This window comes from Lolium rigidum, chromosome 2 (genome assembly GCF_022539505.1).
Source record: "Lolium rigidum isolate FL_2022 chromosome 2, APGP_CSIRO_Lrig_0.1, whole genome shotgun sequence".
Lineage (NCBI taxonomy): Eukaryota > Viridiplantae > Streptophyta > Magnoliopsida > Poales > Poaceae > Lolium > Lolium rigidum.
The window spans coordinates 92,721,700-92,742,397 of NC_061509.1; the positions used below are offsets into that span (position 1 = coordinate 92,721,700).

General features: G+C 45.2%; 1 protein-coding gene and 2 long non-coding RNA genes across 4 annotated transcripts; 1 reads left to right on the top strand and 2 right to left on the bottom strand.

The window, feature by feature from the left end:
• Positions 1-541: 541 nt before the first annotated feature.
• LOC124686904 lies at positions 542-1,954 on the top strand. Its single transcript, XR_006997998.1, has 2 exons — positions 542-1,150; positions 1,606-1,954. It is a non-coding gene; the product is annotated as an uncharacterized LOC124686904 (long non-coding RNA).
• A 428-nt stretch (positions 1,955-2,382) lies between these two features.
• On the bottom strand, positions 2,383-4,193 carry LOC124686905. 2 transcript variants are annotated; one of them, XR_006997999.1, is made up of 2 exons: positions 3,024-4,193; positions 2,383-2,912 (listed from the first exon to the last, which is right to left on the bottom strand). It is a non-coding gene; the product is annotated as an uncharacterized LOC124686905 (long non-coding RNA). The 2 variants fall into 2 exon arrangements; XR_006998000.1 differs by having other exon boundaries at positions 2,383-2,925.
• A 2,682-nt stretch (positions 4,194-6,875) lies between these two features.
• LOC124689971 lies at positions 6,876-7,655 on the bottom strand. Its single transcript, XM_047223422.1, has one exon. It carries the CDS (start codon positions 7,653-7,655, stop codon positions 6,876-6,878), a length of 780 nt encoding a protein of 259 aa, XP_047079378.1.
• Positions 7,656-20,698: the final 13,043 nt, after the last annotated feature.

Sequence of the window (20,698 nt, forward strand, 5' to 3'; positions counted from 1 at the left end):
CTGCCCCTTTCAACGTATCACGAACATTACAAGTTTTATAGTGATTGGCATTTTTAATGACCCTCTCCATCCACCTCGATCTAACGGTGCTAAATAGAGCATGTGAACCAAAGTGACGGAACCAAAAATATGGGACCGGAACCTTAAATATATTTTGCGAATATTATAAAAGACGAACATCCTTTTAAGTGGCCAAGACAACAGATGAAACTACACTAATCTTAAAGCAACAAATAATTGAGCATTTGTGCACAGATCTTAAACCCACCATCAATCTCTCATGAACGAAATATATGTAGATATCACTGTCGCTCTCATCCTCTCAATCTCTCAATCATTCTCTCCCGGCGATCCCCGCAACGGAGGGAAGTGGCAGAGGCGGCTGTGTTCTTTATCAACCTGGATCAACACGGCCGGGCCGGCAAGGGGAGGAGCGGCGGCGTTCTTTATCAACTTGGATCAACATGGCCGGGCCGGCGAGGGGAGGAGCGGCGGTGGTGTTGGTCGTGGCCGGCGAGGAGAGGAGCGGCGGCGGCGTTGGGTGGCTGTCGCCCGTCGGAGCTAGGCGAGAAAGGAGCAGGCGGCGGCGGCTCAACTTCACATCCCGGTAAGGTTGTCCTCCTCCTGTAGATGCATTTGTTCTTGATGTCACTGGGGAAATTGAAATATGTTTCTCGCTATGGTCCTTGCCAGGTACCTGACTATAGAATATGAACATACCATAGTCAATGCATACCCATTATTATTTTTGGTCTAAGATTTTCGTTTTGTTCTACTTTCCAACACTAGGATTTAATGTTGAGCGTATCTGGGAGATACAAGCTCATGAAACTGTAGAGTTATGGACAATAAATTGTTCTCACGTTTCAGGCGAAGGCACTGCGTCCTTTGGTTGGATGTAAGATTCACTTCATACTTTGTCTTGAACTTCAATTACTGAAGCTTTGTGCCATTTTCTTGTTTGGCAGTGGCGGCCATTTGTTTGATTACTCAAGTGCGGTTGTGGCATTTCCATTGTTAGGATAAATGGAATTCTGGTGCTAGGATAAATGGACTGGTTGGTTTCCTCTAAGATGGATATTTTGCAGCCACAAGCCAGAGAAAAAGGTGGTAAATGTTGGCACAAAATGAAGGTCATGTGATTGCTAAGGTGCTTCTGTTTTCCTGTTAAGTTAAGTTATCTAGGAGTATTTTTTTTGTTGTGTTGTCTCCAAATTTTGCATTTGGGAATCACAGTTTTGCATGTCACAATGTTTAATCCTCCGCAGTTGATCTACCGACCTGACGCAGAAGTAATTCTTGGGGTTCATTATTTGTTTCTTTAATGTATTGGATTTGTAAGTAGCAAGATGAACAATGCTCCTGACTGGGTAATATAAAACAAGATACCAGTCGAAGGCAGCTAATCGACCTTTGAGAAGGAGCTTTTCTTGTTTAGCACATTGTTTCCGAGGCGGTAGTGGTGATTTGTTGGCGAAGAAGAGTGCGTCATCGTCACGCTTGTCGGCGGCGTGAATTGGGGTGACGGGCACACCGCAGTCGAGTAGTGTTTTTACCTGCATCATTTTTCTGTTGATCTTAATACTATCTATGCTTTTTTGCCAGGATCCGTCCGAACCACACGAAGATTCATGGAGAGTTGTTGCCCCTTCAGGCGACCTGATGTTGGGCCGAGAGCCTTGGACGAAGATAGGTCATCGCCATGAACGAGTCAACATGTGTCTTTGCTAGAGTGGGTGGACCGTGTTCTTAGTGACATCTATTTCACTTTTTTACTTATCAAAAGGATTGAACGATTAAAAGCCTTTTATCTATGTTGATAAATTTATTCTCTTATAAATTTTCGTGTTTATTCGGTACATTTGTAACAAACCATGGTGTTCAAAATATTTGTACCTCGTGATGTGTCTGCAGAAGATGCGAGTTGATATGCACATTCTTATGCCTTTTATCTGTGGGTGGGGACTTTCCGCAGTATTTATCCAACACAAAATGATTGTGCAAGAATGCCACAATTGCTAAGACGCCAATAGACATAATAAGAAATGATGTCCTCTTCAATCAAGGATAGGAGCTTGGAAACACTGGGTACGAATCTGGTGGAGGCATGGTAGGGCTCTCGCCGTTGAAGTATATGCGTCTTGGTAATGCCCAGCCCTTCACTTGCCCTTCCCGAAAGTGAAGGTAGACAGGTCCTTCAGGAACAGAAGCTCGGATTGCACATTGACCTCTGGACAAGCTTCATTGCAGTACTTCACACGCACAACATTTTAAATAGAAGTAGAATATCATAATGCATATAAATCTACATTTCAAACACAAGACATGGGTTGTGATGTTAAGTGATAACAAAGTTTCAATATATCAGCTTTACCATCGACAAAAGAAAATTTCCAAAGTATCAATTCATCAACACCAAAAGTTTACCAGCTTTACATGATGCCTCCAAAATCTGACAGCTATATCCACTCACTATTTGAACAATGCAAAATTACAACGAGGATACAGATTTCAGACTTGTGTGCACCAACACTGGCGAACAAAGAAGTTCCCCAGTTCAGCTCCTTGCTACGACATCCATGATGGTCTCTCTGGCCTCTTATGTTAGTAGCTGCCCAGACAGAATAATGGCGGCTAAAGTGCTTAGCGCTTAATCCACTTTTGTAACACTGAACATGCACTATATTATCACGTGATGGCAATTAGGTTACGAAGCCATCCATGACAACATGGATAAAAGGAGAAGACTGTGGACTTCACAATGGAAAAAAAAGCTCTTTCAACTTGTGGGCAAGGCTAACTCTAATCTTGCAGATGTTATCTTCAGACTTGGCCTTTTTGACAGGTATGCCATCTATACTCGAAGTGTCACACTTCCTCCTTCTCGGGTCCTGCATCAAGGCTCAAAGAACCTGAAAATACACTCTGGGACTATGAGTCTCAGGATTAACGAAGACAATTAAGAAAAAAAGGACTTTAAAGTCAATTGCTGAACTGCTCAAAGTCAAATAGTATACACTTACTATAACGAAACCTCACGGACAATCTTGCAAACTGGAGCAGCTAGAACTTGTAATGTCCACAAAATAGTGGGCATGTACTACGCATCCGAGCCTTGTTTCCAACAACTATGCACATGATATCCACGTTTAATAAGCCAGGCTAGCTAGCAATCAGTTTCCATGCAAAGAACAAGAACTAGTACTGTCAGGCTAGACCGCAAACTCTAGGGACCAGTGCTAATTAATCGTACTGATTGGGTAGATAATTTGGTGTGTATGATCATTAAGAAATACCGATTGCCCTTCTAAATTTAGCCGTCAGTATCGACTACTTTACTTTGTGATGATGTGAAGAGTGTACTGATATTTCAGTTATTAGTAAAAACTGGGAAAATTCAGCACTTGTAAGTTGTGATCCAGCAGGATCTGGTTCAGAACTGGTTTGCATTACCATGCAATTATCATGGTACACACGCAGGGACATGTTTGGTAGATAACGGATAGTAAACAAGAATATGTAAATGCCAATACTATGAATGTTGGCACAGAAGAAAATAAAGAGACAACGGTGCTCAAACTCCTCTATGCAGAAGCTCTACAGAAAAACTGATGTAGCTAATGTGGTATATGTATCTCTTTCAGCACTACAAATTTGAGAGTATTGTTGATGGTCAGAGAAAAGGAAAACCAGGCTATAATTCAAAGCGTGAAGCGAATCAAATTTCAAATAGTCGAACAAAATTAGGTAAAACCTTGCGGCAGCGGCGTCCGATCCCGCAGGCGAGGATCGCGGTGGCCGCTGACTACGACCCCGTTGTTCAGGCTGGGGGGCCAATCCCGCCGTTGAGGACAGCGGCGACAATCCACCGGACTTGGACGCGGAGGACTGATGTCCAATCCCGCAGTTGAAGAGCCGGAGGTGTTCGATTTGGCCGTGGCGTGTGGATCGGAGGCCAGCGGTGGCTGGCCGGATGATGGCGGTGTCGCTCGAGCGGGGCGGCGGAGCCAGGGCACACGCGCGTCGTTAGTCGGAGGAGCCTGGGTCGGAGATCTATGGAGTGAGCTCGTCGGAGACCTGGGAGGTCGTCGGAGAGGAGTTTTGGGAGAAGATTTGCACCATACATTTTTCTTTTTTATCTGGACTGGCGCACGAGTATTCTTTTTGATTGATTGGAACTGGCACGAGACTTATTTCCTTCCAAAACTGATGATCATAGTTTTGACCGTGCCAAATACATCGAAAGGATAATAGTTAAATAGTAGTTATCACTTGATTTAATCGACGGCCACAAAAAATCAGATTAGACGGAACCCAAATTAGATTAGACGGAACTAAAATTCCGTGCCAATCACCGTAAAAGAGCTCCACGAACATATAGGAGTATAAATCTTTTGAAATATTTATATTGTAATTTTCAACCCTAAAAAATTAATCATATCAGGTTTTTTTTCGTTGGAAAGGGGAACATAGCCTAGCCTTTGCACAAATTAATTCATAGTTGCGCACAATCTTTTATTTTGAGTTTCAGAGCAACATAATCCGAATTGACATGTCATGGATCACAAAGCTTATATAGAAAAATTAACAAACAGGACTCGACGCCTATGCATCATGCAGTCACCTAGTAAACCGCCGGCGAGCCTAACCGGAGATAGCCCGTGCAACCGTCTCTAGATGGCTGCATCCAGAATTTATATGTGCTCGTTACGTCTTCGGAAGAAGGTAGAACCATTTGTGGATCTAATAATTAGCCATACAAATAACCTGCAAAAAATAGCATTCCCTTTCTTGTTAAAAACAATGTTATTTTAGCGATTACATAATGCCCAAACCAAAGCACATGTCCCAACTCTAATTTGTACATAGTTATTTTATCCATTCTATTTAGCTAACTACCGAAGATATTCCTAACATTAGCAGGTGGTGATATACAAAAGGTTAAATGAACCGCTCTCCAAATCAGAAGTGCAAAAGAACATCTATAAAAATAAATGATTGCTATACTGATGGGAATCATAAAAACCACACTTCTTACAACCATTTCAATTACACCTTTCTAGGTTATACTTTTTTTTAAAAAAATAACTTTCTTATGAAGGAACCACGTAAAGATCTTAATCTTCAGTGAAACCTTTAGTTCAAATATATTTGCGTATGAAAACCATGTGTCCGTTTAACAAGTATGCATGTAAAGATTTAACAGAAAAACATCATGGTGGAGTAAGCGACCAAATGAACTTGTCTGGTTCATTTGTCCACAAAACCGACATTAGTCTCTCGACTAAAAATAGCAACGCCGTGAAATTTTGAGCAGATAGCTAGAACACTTCGAAATTCAATATTCAAAGGATTGACTAATGGTACATCATAAACCATAACACTTTTTTCGGTTTATAACAATATTACAAGGGACGGGATACTGGTAAGTAGAGGTGCATCCCCTAACCATGTGTCTTCCCAAAACCGAGTGGTTTGCTCATTGCCCATTGTAAAAGAACCCTGATACAAGTTACATAAGTTGTAAATTATTGTGAATTTTTAGCAAGCTTTCCATAAATATTTACCAAAAAGATATATGACCATGATTGCATACGTGAATCTATGAGTTGTTTTCATAATTATTCGAAACTTAAGATATGCAGCTTTGCTATTTGAGTTCATAAGTTACCCATGTTCAGATTAGTACTTCTCCAAATATCCAACACTAGTTACTTGTTTGGTTTCTTAAAATTGGTTGCAAGTTTGGATGTTGTTGATTGATTAATTTAAATTCATTCACAATTTCCCGCTACGGTGCAAGTTGGTCAAGGGGTTTTCAGAATGGTGAGGGGATGTGACAAAACAAAGGATCTTTACCTAGAGGTTTGAGGGGAAGGAAAAATTCATACACCCTCCGGTTCATATTAATTGACTCAATTTTATCTAGATATAAATGTATCTAGTCAACAAATACGTTGTATCTAGACAAAATTGAATCAATTAATTTGAATCAGAGAGACTGTGAAAGTTTGTGCCAGACAAATCCATAGAAAAATGACTAGGGGATTCACTCATACAAATCCAACAGTACACAAGAGAAAAAAGTATAGACCGGCAATGGGCAATGTCGTGCTTTTTAAACTGAAGGCCTTAGCCCTGCTTTAAATTAATAAAGCTGCAATGTCGTGCTCACTCAATACCTAATTGAATATTTCAACAAAAGGTTGTTTGGTTGAATAATAGTACTGTTCTGCATATGCATCCACATAAATTCTAGCCAAGGTTGTGATCCCCAGTGGTCAACAAAAGTTCCAACCATAAAGAATGACGAGTTGTGAACTGCAAACACTGTTGTACCATCCGACACACCCAACCAACATGCCAAAGCCAGTAGTACCACTAGTGTACCATACAAAATTCCCGGAAGATTATCCGATTCTACATTTCTTTCTTTCTTTCTTTCTTTCTTTCTTTCTTTCTTTCTTTCTTTCTTTCTTGTTGGTTTAATCCTCCACATCTGCCAGGTGCTTTATGCATCACTACCAGACATACTAGCTCGGTAATAAACAGTTGCTGTTACTGGCACTAGATATACTAAGTGGATGATAGTTTCTTGAATTACAGTCTTAAAGTTTACAAAATCCAAATCTAAACATGAAGGATTCATGGAAGCGGGCCAAGAATCAACGACACAGCTTAAGCAAGATCCTTGAAGCCTCTACGGGGAAGACAGCAAAATCTCTCTTAATTAAACATCAAAATGTACTCGTGTAGTACAAGGACAAGCGTGAACGTAGAGAGACTCATGCATGCGGCATGCCTAGGCCCTCTCTCCTGCCGGCCGGGCGACCGCTGGCCGCCTCGCGCTCCCTCCTCTAAGCCAAGGATCTTGATTAAGCGATGCCAGCGGCGACCGGCCGTGGAGAGTGCCCGGCGTACGAGCCGGCGGCGTAGCCGTAGCTGTCCGGCGTGGCGGCGCGGCTCCTCTGCGCGCGCAGCTGCTCGTAGAACCTCCTGATGAACTCGTCTGCTTTCCTGTCCACCTGCTGGTGCTCTCCCGCCGAGTCGCTGTCGCTCGTCGCGAACGGCGAGTCGGTGACGCGCAGCTTCCTGGACGAGTACCGCGGCGCGGGAGACGGCGTGGCGGTGGCCGGCGCCACCGCGAGGAGCGCGTCGTCGTCGTCGCAGAAGATGTGCCCGCCGTCGTTGAGCATCTCGAAGACCTTGGCGACGTCGGCGGCGTCGTAGTTGCCGTAGTACCAGGCGTCCTCGTCGGCGTCGCGGTGGTGGTGGCCGCGGCCCTTGGCGGCGGCGGAGAACGGGGTGTTGCTGCAGCTGAACTCGACCTCGCGGCGGCTGCGCGAGGGCTCGTGCACTGCGAGCGCCGGGTCGAGCGCGCGGCACGAGGAGGAGAATGACGACCTCGCCGAAGAGATCAGGCCGCCGCCGCTGTGGTGGTGGTGCTGCTGGTGGAAGCTGACAAGGCCGCCGAGGGCCTTGCCGGCGATCTTGCCGCGGCGGAGGAGGAGGCTGAGGTCCATGGCCAGCTTGCGGCCGGTCGGCAGCACGCCGCGGCGCAGCATGAAGAGCACGGCGCGCACCACGCGCCACAGCCGCCGCGCCACGCTCTTGGGCCGGGTGTTGGCCATGGCGGCGATGTCCTTGCCGGCCATGTTTGGTGGAGGAGGAGAGTGCGACGGACGGAGAGATCGAGGAGTGTGATGTGCTGCACTAGGTGGGGGCTGGCAGGCTGCAGCTCCGCTCACTGTCTAGCTCGCTAGCTCTGGTCAGGGTGGTTGGAGCAGGGTGGGAGGGCGCCGGTACTTAAAGGAGCTGATGGTAGCGAGCAGTAGTTTTCAGTCGCTGCCGTTGTTTGGGTCCAAAAGGATGAGCGATGGGTCGGACCTTCATTATTGGTTGGGGAAGCCTTTTCAGGTTTCAAGACCTTGCTCAGTATACTAGCTTGGATGATTGGCTTATTTGCTTACTTGAGCTCTTGGTTTTGCAACTTCAGATAGAGATTTGAGATTTCCATGCAAATCTACATGTGCACGCAAACAAACATAGCCAGCAAGTTTCAGTTCGGGATTGCGCACCTGGTTCAAGTATGTCTGTGAAACTACTATATCAAGGACGGAAACAGGTACAACCCCCGGGTTTAAATTGCTGGAAAGGTTTGACGAACAAGGCCTGAAAGATAATCAGAGATGCACGAAGCATATGCTTGTTGTACTCTACACACATGTCCTAGCGCACAAACATCTACGGCAGATACTTGTTTGCAACTGAACCTATAGATTCTCAAAACACATTCAGAAATATACTTGTGGATGTACATTATTTGACAAATGCGTGAACGTACTGTACAAAGTATAGGCCAAGAATATGGCATCTCCAACCTGATGTGTAAGCCACTACAGGAAAATCGACGTGCACCGACGGTCAAGACTCTACACTGATGGGCCGGCGATGTAGGTCTACAGAAGGGGGGGAGAGGGGAGCCATGTGGCCGCGGCGTAGATGGACCTACGCCAACGGCAGCCGTTGGCCTAGATAGTTCCGTTGGCGTTGGCTGAGGCCCCTGAGGGTGGCCGTTGGTGTACAACTAACTGTCGGCGTAGTTCTGCCATCGTGGGCTATCCCAACATCCATCCTGATGGACTATCGGACAGCGTCAGGTCGACAACTACGCCGACGATCGTCTTGTAAGTACAACTATTTTTTTCGAATGACTAGATCAGATCCTCCAACCTTCGGACCTTAGAGCAGCAGCTCTCCACTGCCCAACACCCACCCACCCAAGCACAACCCACCCCATCGCCATCCCGCCCCTGCCCTTCGGCGCGTGGATGAGGGATTATTATATCCAGCGACGTTACAATGCGCTCACGCTGGAGAGGCAGGCGGAACCTGATTGGGCTGTCGGCAACACGCTATGGAAATGCCGAATGTGACGTCGAGGTTGAGGCCTACCACAGTCGTTACGACGGTCCGTATAACCGCCTTGAGTGCCATGAGTGGTGGAATGGTCGTGACGATGTGGGCGCCGTGCTAGCCCCCTATACGTATGTGCCATCTCAACCCCACCCTGCTCAATGCCGTCGTGGCCAAACCCTTAATCAATTCCAGTGAGGTCACATAGGAATAAATCCCATGGCGTAACTAAATCTGTTAAGCTTGCCCCTTTGTCTCTCGCGATAGGAGGCGAAGGCAACAACCTCTCCTCTCCCGTCCCAGCGGAGCTTCCTGTTGCAGAAGGGGCACCTGTAAACGCCTCGAGCAAAGTGGCCATCGTAATGGCCGGACTGCAGCCTCTTGAGGACGTGACGAGTCTTGGTGTGGAAGGACTCGTCGTCGCTGTCGACATCGCTGCTCTGCACCTGTCACGTAGCACCAAAGATCGTGCAAAAAACACGGAGTCAATTGCAACGATGTGGAACAGAGAGTGAACAAAAGATCATGCATGATAATATGGGCACAAAAAAAGAGGTAGCCTCAGTTACATTGGACACACTTATATCCAGGATTTGAGTCAGTGAACCAAAGATCATGCACAACAAATTTGTACACACCAATTGTTCAAATACCAAACCCTGAATCAATTTGTACCCAAATATTCATCATCATCGGCACAAATTAACCTAATAACGCAAGATCTAACACAAAAAGATTGAACTAGGAACAAACGAACCCTAATAACGCTAGATCTAACACAAAATGATTGAAATGAGATAAGAATAAGGGAACAAAGGGTTACCCTGATGGGGTTCGTAGCATAGAAAACAAAAAATTTCCTACCGCAAGACGAATAAAACCAATAGATCTAATCTATGGAACACCCAAGATCTAATCTATAAGATCGAAGCAACGAGATGGAGATGAGACTAACCCTCGAAGATTCCAAAGCCTACGAGATTAATCTCGTTGTTGGTGTAGACGTTCGTCCCGGTGCTGCAATCCGGCAGCACTTCCGTACTCGGTCGCGCGTACGGTGTCGATGAAGCTCCTTACTCTCCCGTTCCAGCGGGCAGCGGAGGTGTGGTAGATCTCCTCCAAGTCCAGCAGCACGACGGCGTGGTGGTGGAGGTGGAGGAAGAAAAACTGCAGAACTTCGCCTAAGCCGGAGCAGCGTATGGTGGAGGGAGAGGCGGCCAGAGGAGGAGGCAATGGATGGGGGGTGTGGCCGGCCACCCCCTCCCCTCTTTATATAGGGGGCCAGCCGGCCAAGGTGGCCCCCTTCCCATCTAGGGTTGGGGGGGCGGCGGCCAAGAGGGGGGAGAGGGCTTTCCCCTCCCCCAAGTTGATCCCCCCCAGGGAAACCCTAGGGGGTTGGCCGGCCTGGGCCTTGAGGGCCATGTGCCCCGGCCCATTAGGCCAGGGAGCATCCCCTCGGCCCATGCTAGGCCTCCTAGGTCGTGGGACCCATGGTGGACCCCTCCGGAACCTTCTAGAACCTTCCAGTCAACCACCGGAAAAATCCCGAACATTTCCGAAACCCAGAAATCAACTTCCCTTATATGAATCTTATTCTCCGGACTATTCCGGACCTCCTCGTGACATCCTGGATCACATCCGAGACTCCGAACAAACTTCGTCTCCATACCATATTCAAATCTACTTATGCTACATCGAACCTTAAACGCGTCACCCTACGGTTCGCGAACTATGCAAACATGGTCGAGACTCCTCTCCGAGCAATAACCAATAGCGGGATCCGGAGATCCATATTGGCTCCCACATATTCAACGATGACTTAGTGATCGATTGAACCATTTACATACGATGCCAATTCCCTTTGTCACACGATATTCTACTTGTCCAGAGGTTTGATCATCGGTATCACCATACCTTGTTCAACCTCGTTACCGACAAGTACTCTTTACTCGTACCGCGGTATGTCATCTCTCATGATCCAATCATGTGCTTGCAAGCTATTCGGACGACATTCCACCGAGAGTGCCCGAGTATATCTATCCAGTCATCAGGATGGACAAATCCCACTATTGATCCATATGCCTCAACTCACACTTTCCAAATACTTAATCCCATCTTTATAACCACCCATTTACGCAATGGCGTTTGATGTAATCAAAGTACTCTTCCGGTGTAAGTGATTTATATGATCTCATGGTCAAAGGACTAAGACAACTATGTATCGAAAGCTTATAGCAAACTGAACTTAATGACTTGATCTTATGCTACGCTCATTTGGGTGTGTGTCCATTATATCATTCAACTAATGACATAACCTTGTTATTAATAACATCCAATGTTCATGATCACGAAACCATGATCATCCATTAATCAACAAGCTAGTTATACAAGAGGCTTACTAGGGACTCCTTGTTGTTTACATAACACACATGTATCAATGTTTCGGTTAATACAATTATAGCATGGTATGCAAACATTTATCATAAACACAAAGATATTATAATAACCAGTTTATTATTGCCTCTTGGGCATATCTCCAACAGTCTTCCACTTGCACTAGAGTCAATAATCTAGATTACATTGTAAGGTACCTAACACCCATGGCATTCTGGTGTTGGTCATGCTTTGCCCTAGGGAGAGCTTTAGTCAACGGATCCGCAACATTCGGATCCGTGTGTACTTTGCAAATCTCTACTTCACCATCTTCGATGTACTCGCGAATCGAATGAAAATGCAGCTTGATATGCTTCAGCTTCTTGTGTGACCTTGGTTCCTTTGCATTGGCGATGGCACCCGTGTTGTCACAATAAATGACTAACGGGTCCAATGCACTAGGAACCACACCAAGCTCAACAATGAACCTCTTCATCCATACCGCTTCGATGAAGCCTCCGAAGCCGCTATATATTCAGATTACGTTGAAGATTTCGCCACCGTGCACTTGCTTGGAACTGCTCCGACTTCATCGCCGCACCATTCAATATAAACACGTACCCGGACCGAGACTTAGAGTCATCGGGATCGGTGTTCCAACTTGCATCGGTGTAGCTGGTTACAACGAGCTCTTGGTCACCGCCATAACAAAGAAACATATCCTTAGTCCTTTTCAAGTACTTCGGGATATTCTTGACCGCTGTCCGAGTGTTCCATTCCTGGATCACTTTGATATCTGCTGGTCAAACTAACGACATGTGCGATATCCGGTCTAGTACACAGCATGGCATACATGAGAGAGCCTACTGCCGAAGCATAGGGGATCTTGCTCATCCTCTCTCTTTCATATGCCGTAGCCGGACCTTGAGTCTTACTCAAGACCTTACCTGGCAACATTGGCAAGAACCCTTTCTTGCTTTCATCCATTCTAAACTTCTTTAGAATCTTGTCCGAGTATGTACTCTGTGAAAGGCCTATTAGGCGTCTTGATCTATCTCTATAAATCTTGATGCCTAAAATGTACGCTGCTTCACCAAGGTCTTTCATTGAAAAAGACTTATTCAAATAACCGTTAACGTTGCTTAATAGTTCTATATCATTCCCAATCAATAATATGTCATCCACATATAATATCAGGAATGCTACAGAGCTCCCACTCACTTTCTTGTAAATACAGGCCTCACCATGAGTCCGTATAAAACCGAAGTCTTTGATCACTCTATCAAAGCGTAGATTCCAACTCCGGGATGCTTGCTTCGGTCCATAAATGGAACGCTGAAGTTTGCATACCTTGTCGACATTTTCAGGATCGACAAAACCTTTGGGTTGTACCATATACAACTCTTCCTCAATATCACCATTGAGGAACGCCGTTTTGACATCCATCCGCCAAATCTCATAATCGAAAAATGCAGCTATTGCTAACAAAATCCTCACGAGACTTTAGCTTCGCTACGGGTGAGAAAGTCTCATCGTAGTCAACTTCTTGAATTTGTCGAAAACCCTTTGCGATAAGTCGAGCTTTATAGACGATAATATTACCATCGGCATCTGTTTTTCTCTTGAAGATCCATTTATTCTCGACAGCCTTGCGGCTATCGGGTAAGTCTACCAAAGTCCATACTTTGTTATCATACATGGATCCCATTTCGGATTTCATGGCTTCTTGCCATTTGTTGGAATCGGGGCTCATCATCGCTTCTTCATACGTCGCGGGGTCCTCATCATTGTTGTCCACAATCATGACATTTAGACAGGGATCATACCAATCAGGAGTGGTACGTTCCCTCGTCGATCTGCGAGGTTCAGTAGCTTCCTCGTTCGAAGCTTCATGATCATCATCATTTGCTTCCTCTCCTGTCGGTGTAGGCTGCGCAGAAACTTCTTCCGGCACTGCGCTACTCTGATCTATGAGAGAAGGTTCAGTAACCTCGTCGAGTTCTACTTTCCTTCCAGTCACTTCTTTAGTGAGAAACTCCTTCTCAAGAAAGGATCCGTTCTTGGCAACAAAGATTTTGCCTTCGGATCTGTGATAGAAAGTGTACCCAATTGTTTCTTTAGGGTATCCTATGAAGACGCATTTCTCCGCTTTGGGTTCTAACTTGTCAGGCTGTAACTTCTTTACATAAGCTTCGCAACCCCAAACTTTAAGGAACGACAGCTTAGGTTTCTTCCCAAACCATAATTCATACGGTGTCGTTTCAACGGATTTTGATGGTGCCCTATTTAAAGTGAATGCGGCTGTCTCTAATGCATAACCCCAAAACGACAACGGCAAATCGGTAAGAGACATCATAGACCGAACCATATCTAAGAGAGTTCGATTACGACGTTCGGACACACCATTGCGTCGTGGTGTTCCCGGCGGTGTCAACTGTGAAAGTATTCCACATTTCTTTAAATGCATGCCAAACTCATAACTCAGATATTCGCCTCCGCGATCAGAACGCAGAAACTTGATCTTCTTGTTACGCTGATTTTCTACTTCACTTTGGAATTCCTTGAACTTCTCAAAAGTCTCGGACTTATGTTTCATAAAGTAAATATATCCATATCTACTCAGATCATCCGTGAAAGTTAGAACATAACGATAACCACCGCGCGATGCTACACTCATTGGTCCGCACACATCGGTATGTATGATTTCCAATAAGTCTGTAGCTCGCTCCATTGTTCCAGAAAATGGAGTCTTAGTCATTTTTCCCATTAGACATGCCTCGCATCTGTCAAGTGACTCAAAGTCAAGTGACTCAAGAAGTCCATCGGAATGGAGTTTCTTCATGCGCTTCACTCCAATATGACCAAGACGACAGTGCCACATATAAGTAGAATTATCATTCAATTTAATTCGCTTAGCATCAATGTTATGAACATGTGTATCGCTACTATCGAGATTTAACAAGAATAAACCATTCATCTCAGGTGCATGGCCATAAAAGACATTACTCATATAAATCGAACAACCATTATTCTCGGACTTAAACGAATAACCGTCTTGCATCAAACAAGATCCGGATATAATGTTCATGCTCAACGCAGGTACCAAATAACAATTATTGAGGTTTAAAACTAATCCCGAAGGTAGATGTAGAGGGAGCGTGCCGACGGCGATCACATCGACTTTGGATCCATTTCCAACGCGCATCGTCACCTCGTCTCTTGCCGGGCTTCGTCTATTCCGCAGCTTCATGTTTCGAGTTACAAATGTGAGCAACCGAACCGGTATCAAATACCCGGGCACTACCACGAGAACCGAGTAAGATAGACATCAATAACATGTATATCAAATATACCTTTCTTTTGACGTGGCCGCTCTTCGGATCGGCCAAGTATTTGGAGCAATTACGCTTGCGGTGCCCCTTCCCCGGCAGTAATAGCACACGGTCTCGGGTTTAGGACCAGCCTTAGGCTTCTCGGGGTGTGCTGCAACTTTCTTGCCGCCCTTCTTGAAGTTACCCTTGTTAGGCTTGCCCTGCTTTTTGAACTCGGTGGTCTTGTTGACCATCAACACTTGGTTCTCCTTCTTTAATCTCTACTTCAGCAGATTTCAGCATAGAAAAGATTTCGGGTAAATCTTTATTCATGTTCTGCATGTTGTAGTTCATCACGAAGTTCTTGTAACTTGGTGGCGGTGATTGAAGGACACGATGAATACCCGGCTTGGTTAGGGATCATCATCCCCAAGTCATTGAGCTTCTTCGCATGCCCGGACATGACGAGCATGTGCTCACTAACGGAGCTGCCCTCTTCCATCATGCGAGTAAAGAACTGCTTCGAGGCCTCATAGCTCTCCACGGCCGCATGAGTTTCAAAGATAAGTTTGAGCTCACGCATCATCTCACATGGGTCGTGGTGCTCAAAACGCTTTTGGGCTACGCCTCTAAGCTGCACAAGATGGCACACTGAACTTCGGAGTACCGAGTTGCCCGAGTCTCATAGACATTCCTAATGTCCTCGGACACTGCAGGAGGTGGTGGGAACCTAGCGGTGCTTCGAGCACATATTGTAGGCTTCCACCAGTGAGGAAGATCCTCACATGACGGAACCAGTCAGTGAAGTTGCTACCATTGCCCTTAAGCTTTTCTTTCTCTAGGAACTGGTTAAAATTGATGGAGGGGGCGCCATGATCTACAACATATTTGCAAAGAGTTTAGACTAAGTTTATGATAAATTTAGTTCAATTTTAATTCTGAAATTAACTAGGTGAACTCCCACTTAAAACAACATCCCTCGCATTGTCTTAGTGATTACACGAACCAAATCCACTACACCAAGTCCGATCTTCACGAGAAAAGATGTAGCTTCAAAGGCGAACACTCAAAGTGTTCATCATATCATTCATATGACTCATGCTCTACCTTTCGGTATCCCGTGTTCCGAGACCATGTACGTACATGCTAGGCTCGTCAAGGCAACCTTGGTATCCGCGTGTGCAAATCGGCTTGCACCCGTTGTATGCACATGTAGAGTCTATCACACCCGATCATCACGAGGTGCTTCGAAACGACAAGTCTTAGCAACGGTGCATACTAAGGATGAACACTTTATTATCTTGATATTTAGTGAGAGGGATCATCTTATAATGCTACCGTCGCGATCTAAGCAAAATAAGATGCATAAAAAGGATTAACATCACATGCAATTCATAATGTGTGATATGATATGGCCTTTCTTCTTGTGCTTTTGATCTCCATCTCCAAAGCACGGACATGATCTCCATCATCACCGAGCATGGCGTCAAGGTCAGTGGCGCCGCTTCATGGTTGTCCATCACTTATAGCTACTATAACAACTACTTGAAATAAAGCTATTACATGATGAATAGACACGCAGGTCTTTAACAAAAATTAAAAACAACCATTAGGCTCCTGCCGGTTGCCATAATACAATAATGAGCATCTCATACATCAAATATAATCATCATCACATCATGGCCATATCACATCACCAAACCCTGCAAAAACAAGTTAGACGCCTCTAATTTGGTTTGCATATTTTACGTGGTTTAGGGTTTTCGAGTAAGATCCAATCTACCTACGAACATGAACCACAACGGTGATACTAGTGTTGACAATAGAAGTGTAAATTACAATCTTCACTATGGTGGGAGAGACGGACACCCGCAAAGCCACTTATGCAATACAAGTTGCATGTCAAGCGTGGAGCAAGTCTCATGAGACGCGGTCATGTAAAGTTAGCCCGGGCCGCTTCATCCCACCATCCCGCAAGATGCAAGGTACACAAACTAAAGCAACAAAAGCATCACCGCCCACAAAACCATTGTGTTCTACTCGTGCAACGAGATCTATGCATAGACATGGCTCCGATACCCGCGATGGGGTTCGTAGCATGGAAAACAAAAATTTTCCTACCGCAAGACGAATAAAACCAATAGATCTAATCTATGGAACACCCAAGATCTAATCTATAAGATCGAAGCAACGAGATGGAGATGAGACTAACCCTCGAAGATTCCAAAGCCTACGAGATTAATCTCGTTGTTGGTGTAGACGTTCGTCCCGGTGCTGCAATCCGGCAGCACTTCCGTACTCGGTCGCGCGTACGGTGTCGATGAAGCTCCTTCCTCTCCCGTTCCAGCGGGCAGCGGAGGTGTGGTAGATCTCCTGCAAGTCCAGCTGCACGACGGCGTGGTGGTGGAGGTGGAGGAAGAAAAGCTGCAGGGCTTCGCCTAAGCCGGAGCAGCGTATGGTGGAGGGAGAGGCGGCCAGAGGAGGAGGCAATGGATGGGGGGTGTGGCCGGCCACCCCTTCCCCTCTTTATATAGGGGGCCAGCCGGCCAAGGTGGCCCCCTTCCCATCTAGGGTTGGGGGGCGGCCAAGAGGGGGGAGAGGGCTTTCCCCTCCCCCAAGTTGATCCCCCCCAGGGAAACCCTAGGGGGTTGGCCGGCCTGGGCCTTGAGGGCCATGTGCCCCCGGCCCATTAGGCCGAGGAGCATCCCTCGGCCCATGCTAGGCCTCCTAGGTCGTGGGCCCCATGGTGGACCCCTCCGGAACCTTCTAGAACCTTCCGGTCAACCACCGGAAAAATCCCGAACATTTCCGAAACCCAGAAATCAACTTCCCTTATATGAATCTTATTCTCCGGACTATTCCGGACCTCCTCGTGACATCCTGGATCACATCCGAGACTCCGAACAAACTTCGTCTCCATACCATATTCAAATCTACTTATGCTACATCGAACCTTAAACGCGTCACCCTACGGTTCGCGAACTATGCAGACATGGTCGAGACTCCTCTCCGAGCAATAACCAATAGCGGGATCTGGAGATCCATATTGGCTCCCACATATTCAACGATGACTTAGTGATCGATTGAACCATTTACATACGATGCCAATTCCCTTTGTCACACGATATTCTACTTGTCCGAGGTTTGATCATCGGTATCACCATACCTTGTTCAACCTCGTTACAGACAAGTACTCTTTACTCGTACCGCGGTATGTCATCTCTCATGATCCAATCATGTGCTTGCAAGCTATTCAGACGACATTCCACCGAGAGTGCCCAGAGTATATCTATCCGTCATCAGGATGGACAAATCCCACTATTGATCCATATGCCTCAACTCACACTTTCCAAATACTTAATCCCATCTTTATAACCACCCATTTACGCAATGGCGTTTGATGTAATCAAAGTACTCTTCCGGTGTAAGTGATTTATATGATCTCATGGTCAAAGGACTAAGACAACTATGTATCGAAAGCTTATAGCAAACTGAACTTAATGACTTGATGTTATGCTACGCTCATTTGGGTGTGTGTCCATTATATCATTCAACTAATGACATAACCTTGTTATTAATAACATCCAATGTTCATGATCACGAAACCATGATCATCCATTAATCAACAAGCTAGTTATACAAGAGGCTTACTAGGGACTCCTTGTTGTTTACATAACACACATGTATCAATGTTTCGGTTAATACAATTATAGCATGGTATGCAAACATTTATCATAAACACAAAGATATTATAATAACCAGTTTATTATTACCTCTTGGGCATATCTCCAACATACCCCCGGCTCGTCATCAACGATGTTGGTGTCGTAGGGGTTCTCCGGCGAGACGTACGTCACTGGTTCGTACGAGACCCAAGCGACGGGGGCCTTGACGGGGGCGGCGGCTGATGCGCCGACGGATGATGCGTCGGCGGCTACGTTGGAAGCAGCGACGGGGGCCTAGACGGGGGCGGCGGCCGATGCGTCGGCGGCTACGTTGGAAGCAGCAACGGGGGCCTGGACGGGGGCGGTGGCCGATGCGCCGGCGGTTACGTCGGAAGCGCCGACAATGGACATCTCATTCTTCTCCATCGCCGGCGGTTTTCTTTGGGGTTTTTTCTTCGGTTGTGTAGCAGATGGTGGGACTGGAGAGGCGGTTGCGTCGAGGGAGAGAAAGAGGGGCTCTATAAAGATGAAGGTGGCGTGTACCGCAACATGCGTCCGCTATGCACGGCTGCAGCGTGCACCGCGACAGAGGCTAACCCTAGGACGTTTGGTGTACTCAGTTATAACCTCGGGCCTTAAACATGAATTTTATCTGTACTCAGTTTTCCCCTCGAGTACTTAGACTGGCAAGTGCAATTTACTCAGTTTTACCCTTAAGTACCTGGTCAACAGAAAGTCAACAAATGAGATATAGCTAATTGAGTCATTTCATGCGCAAAAAAATCCAAAAAAAATAAAAACATAGTGGCACCTACTCATGGAGTCTTCCTACGTAACCTGCCACCTAGGAAGCCTTAATAAACATAGATAAATCAAGTTTTACCATAAATTGTCACTTCTCAGAATCACTAGTACTAGCTATGAAGATGCATGGTTTTCCACTCAAACCCCTTTGCAAAATATCTTCCCCAAACCATAGTTTGTCTAAATAAGGTCATAATTATCACACTTCTGTACATTTGAATTGTAAATAATTTGATGTAGTCTAATATGAATTATATTATACAAAACACGCATTTTTCATTTTGTAATTCTTTTGTTTGAATCCCTTAGTCTATTTACTATTTACGTGCCCTTGGTTTCTTAGTACTACTCAGTTTTGCCCTCAAGTATTGTCATAAATGCTCACAGAAACCCAAACTTATCCTGATTAGTTGAGCCGTTGTCACACGGATCGACTCCACCAACCGTTGATCCACTGATCTAACGTGCAGTATACCTCTCTCTGTCTCTTCGTGGCCACCCCTCTCTCTCTCTCTCTTCATGGCCACCCCTCTCTCTCTCTGTCGGTGGACAGTGCCACCCCTCTATTTATGTGCAATAACGAGTTTGACACGTAACTATATTCCCCCTATTTATGCATTATTTTCCACGATCTAAAAATGTTAAACTAAAAAGTGGTATAATTTTGGTGTAAACAAGAGACATACGTATTTGCGGATTTCGGTGAATGTATTATTTGTCACCCCTCCAACAATTATCAACTTTCTTTAGCATTCTTTTTCTTTTAGGGAATATAGTTTGGGATATAGTTTGATAATTTGAAACGGCCCAAACGTGGTATAATTTTGGTATAAACATGAGGCATACATATTTTAGGGATTTCGGTGAATGGATTATTTATCACCCCTCTAACAATTATCAACTATCTTTAGCATTCCTTTTCTTTTAGGGAATACAGTTTTGGTAATTTGAAACGACCCAAAAGTGGTATAATTTTGGTAGAAACATGAGACATACATATTTGGCATATTTGGGGGATTTCGGTGAATGGATTATTTATAACCCCTCTAACAATTATCAACTTTCTTTAGCATTCCTTTTCTTTTAGGGAATATAATTTGGGATATAGTTTTGGTTATTTGAAACGTCCCAAAAATGGTATAATTTTGGTATAAACATGAGACATACATATTTGTGGGATTTCGGTGAATGCATTATTTGTCACCCCTCTAACAATTATCAACTATCTTTAGCATTCCTATATTTCCTAACACTTATTTTTTTGTAATTTCGGTGAATGCACACACTAACTTTGAAAACAACTATAAGTACATGTATGTAACTGAATAATGGATTTGTTAAAAGGGATCCCTTGTAACAACTTCTAGCATCTGATGAGCAATGATAAGAATCCGATCGCAATTATACAATAAAAAAACAACCAGCCATCATATTAGCTTGCTTCTTCAACTCAATCAGCTGCCTTAATTGCTTGTTCATTTTCTTCAGTTCTCCCTTAACTTCCACCAGTTCTACATTGGGAGCATTAGGCGTAATCAGAACGGCTCCTCTCTCTGCCGCATTCTCTACAGCAAGCCCCCCTCCCAAATTGCGCTTCCCAATAGCGTCAATTGATTCCTGTAATTGAAG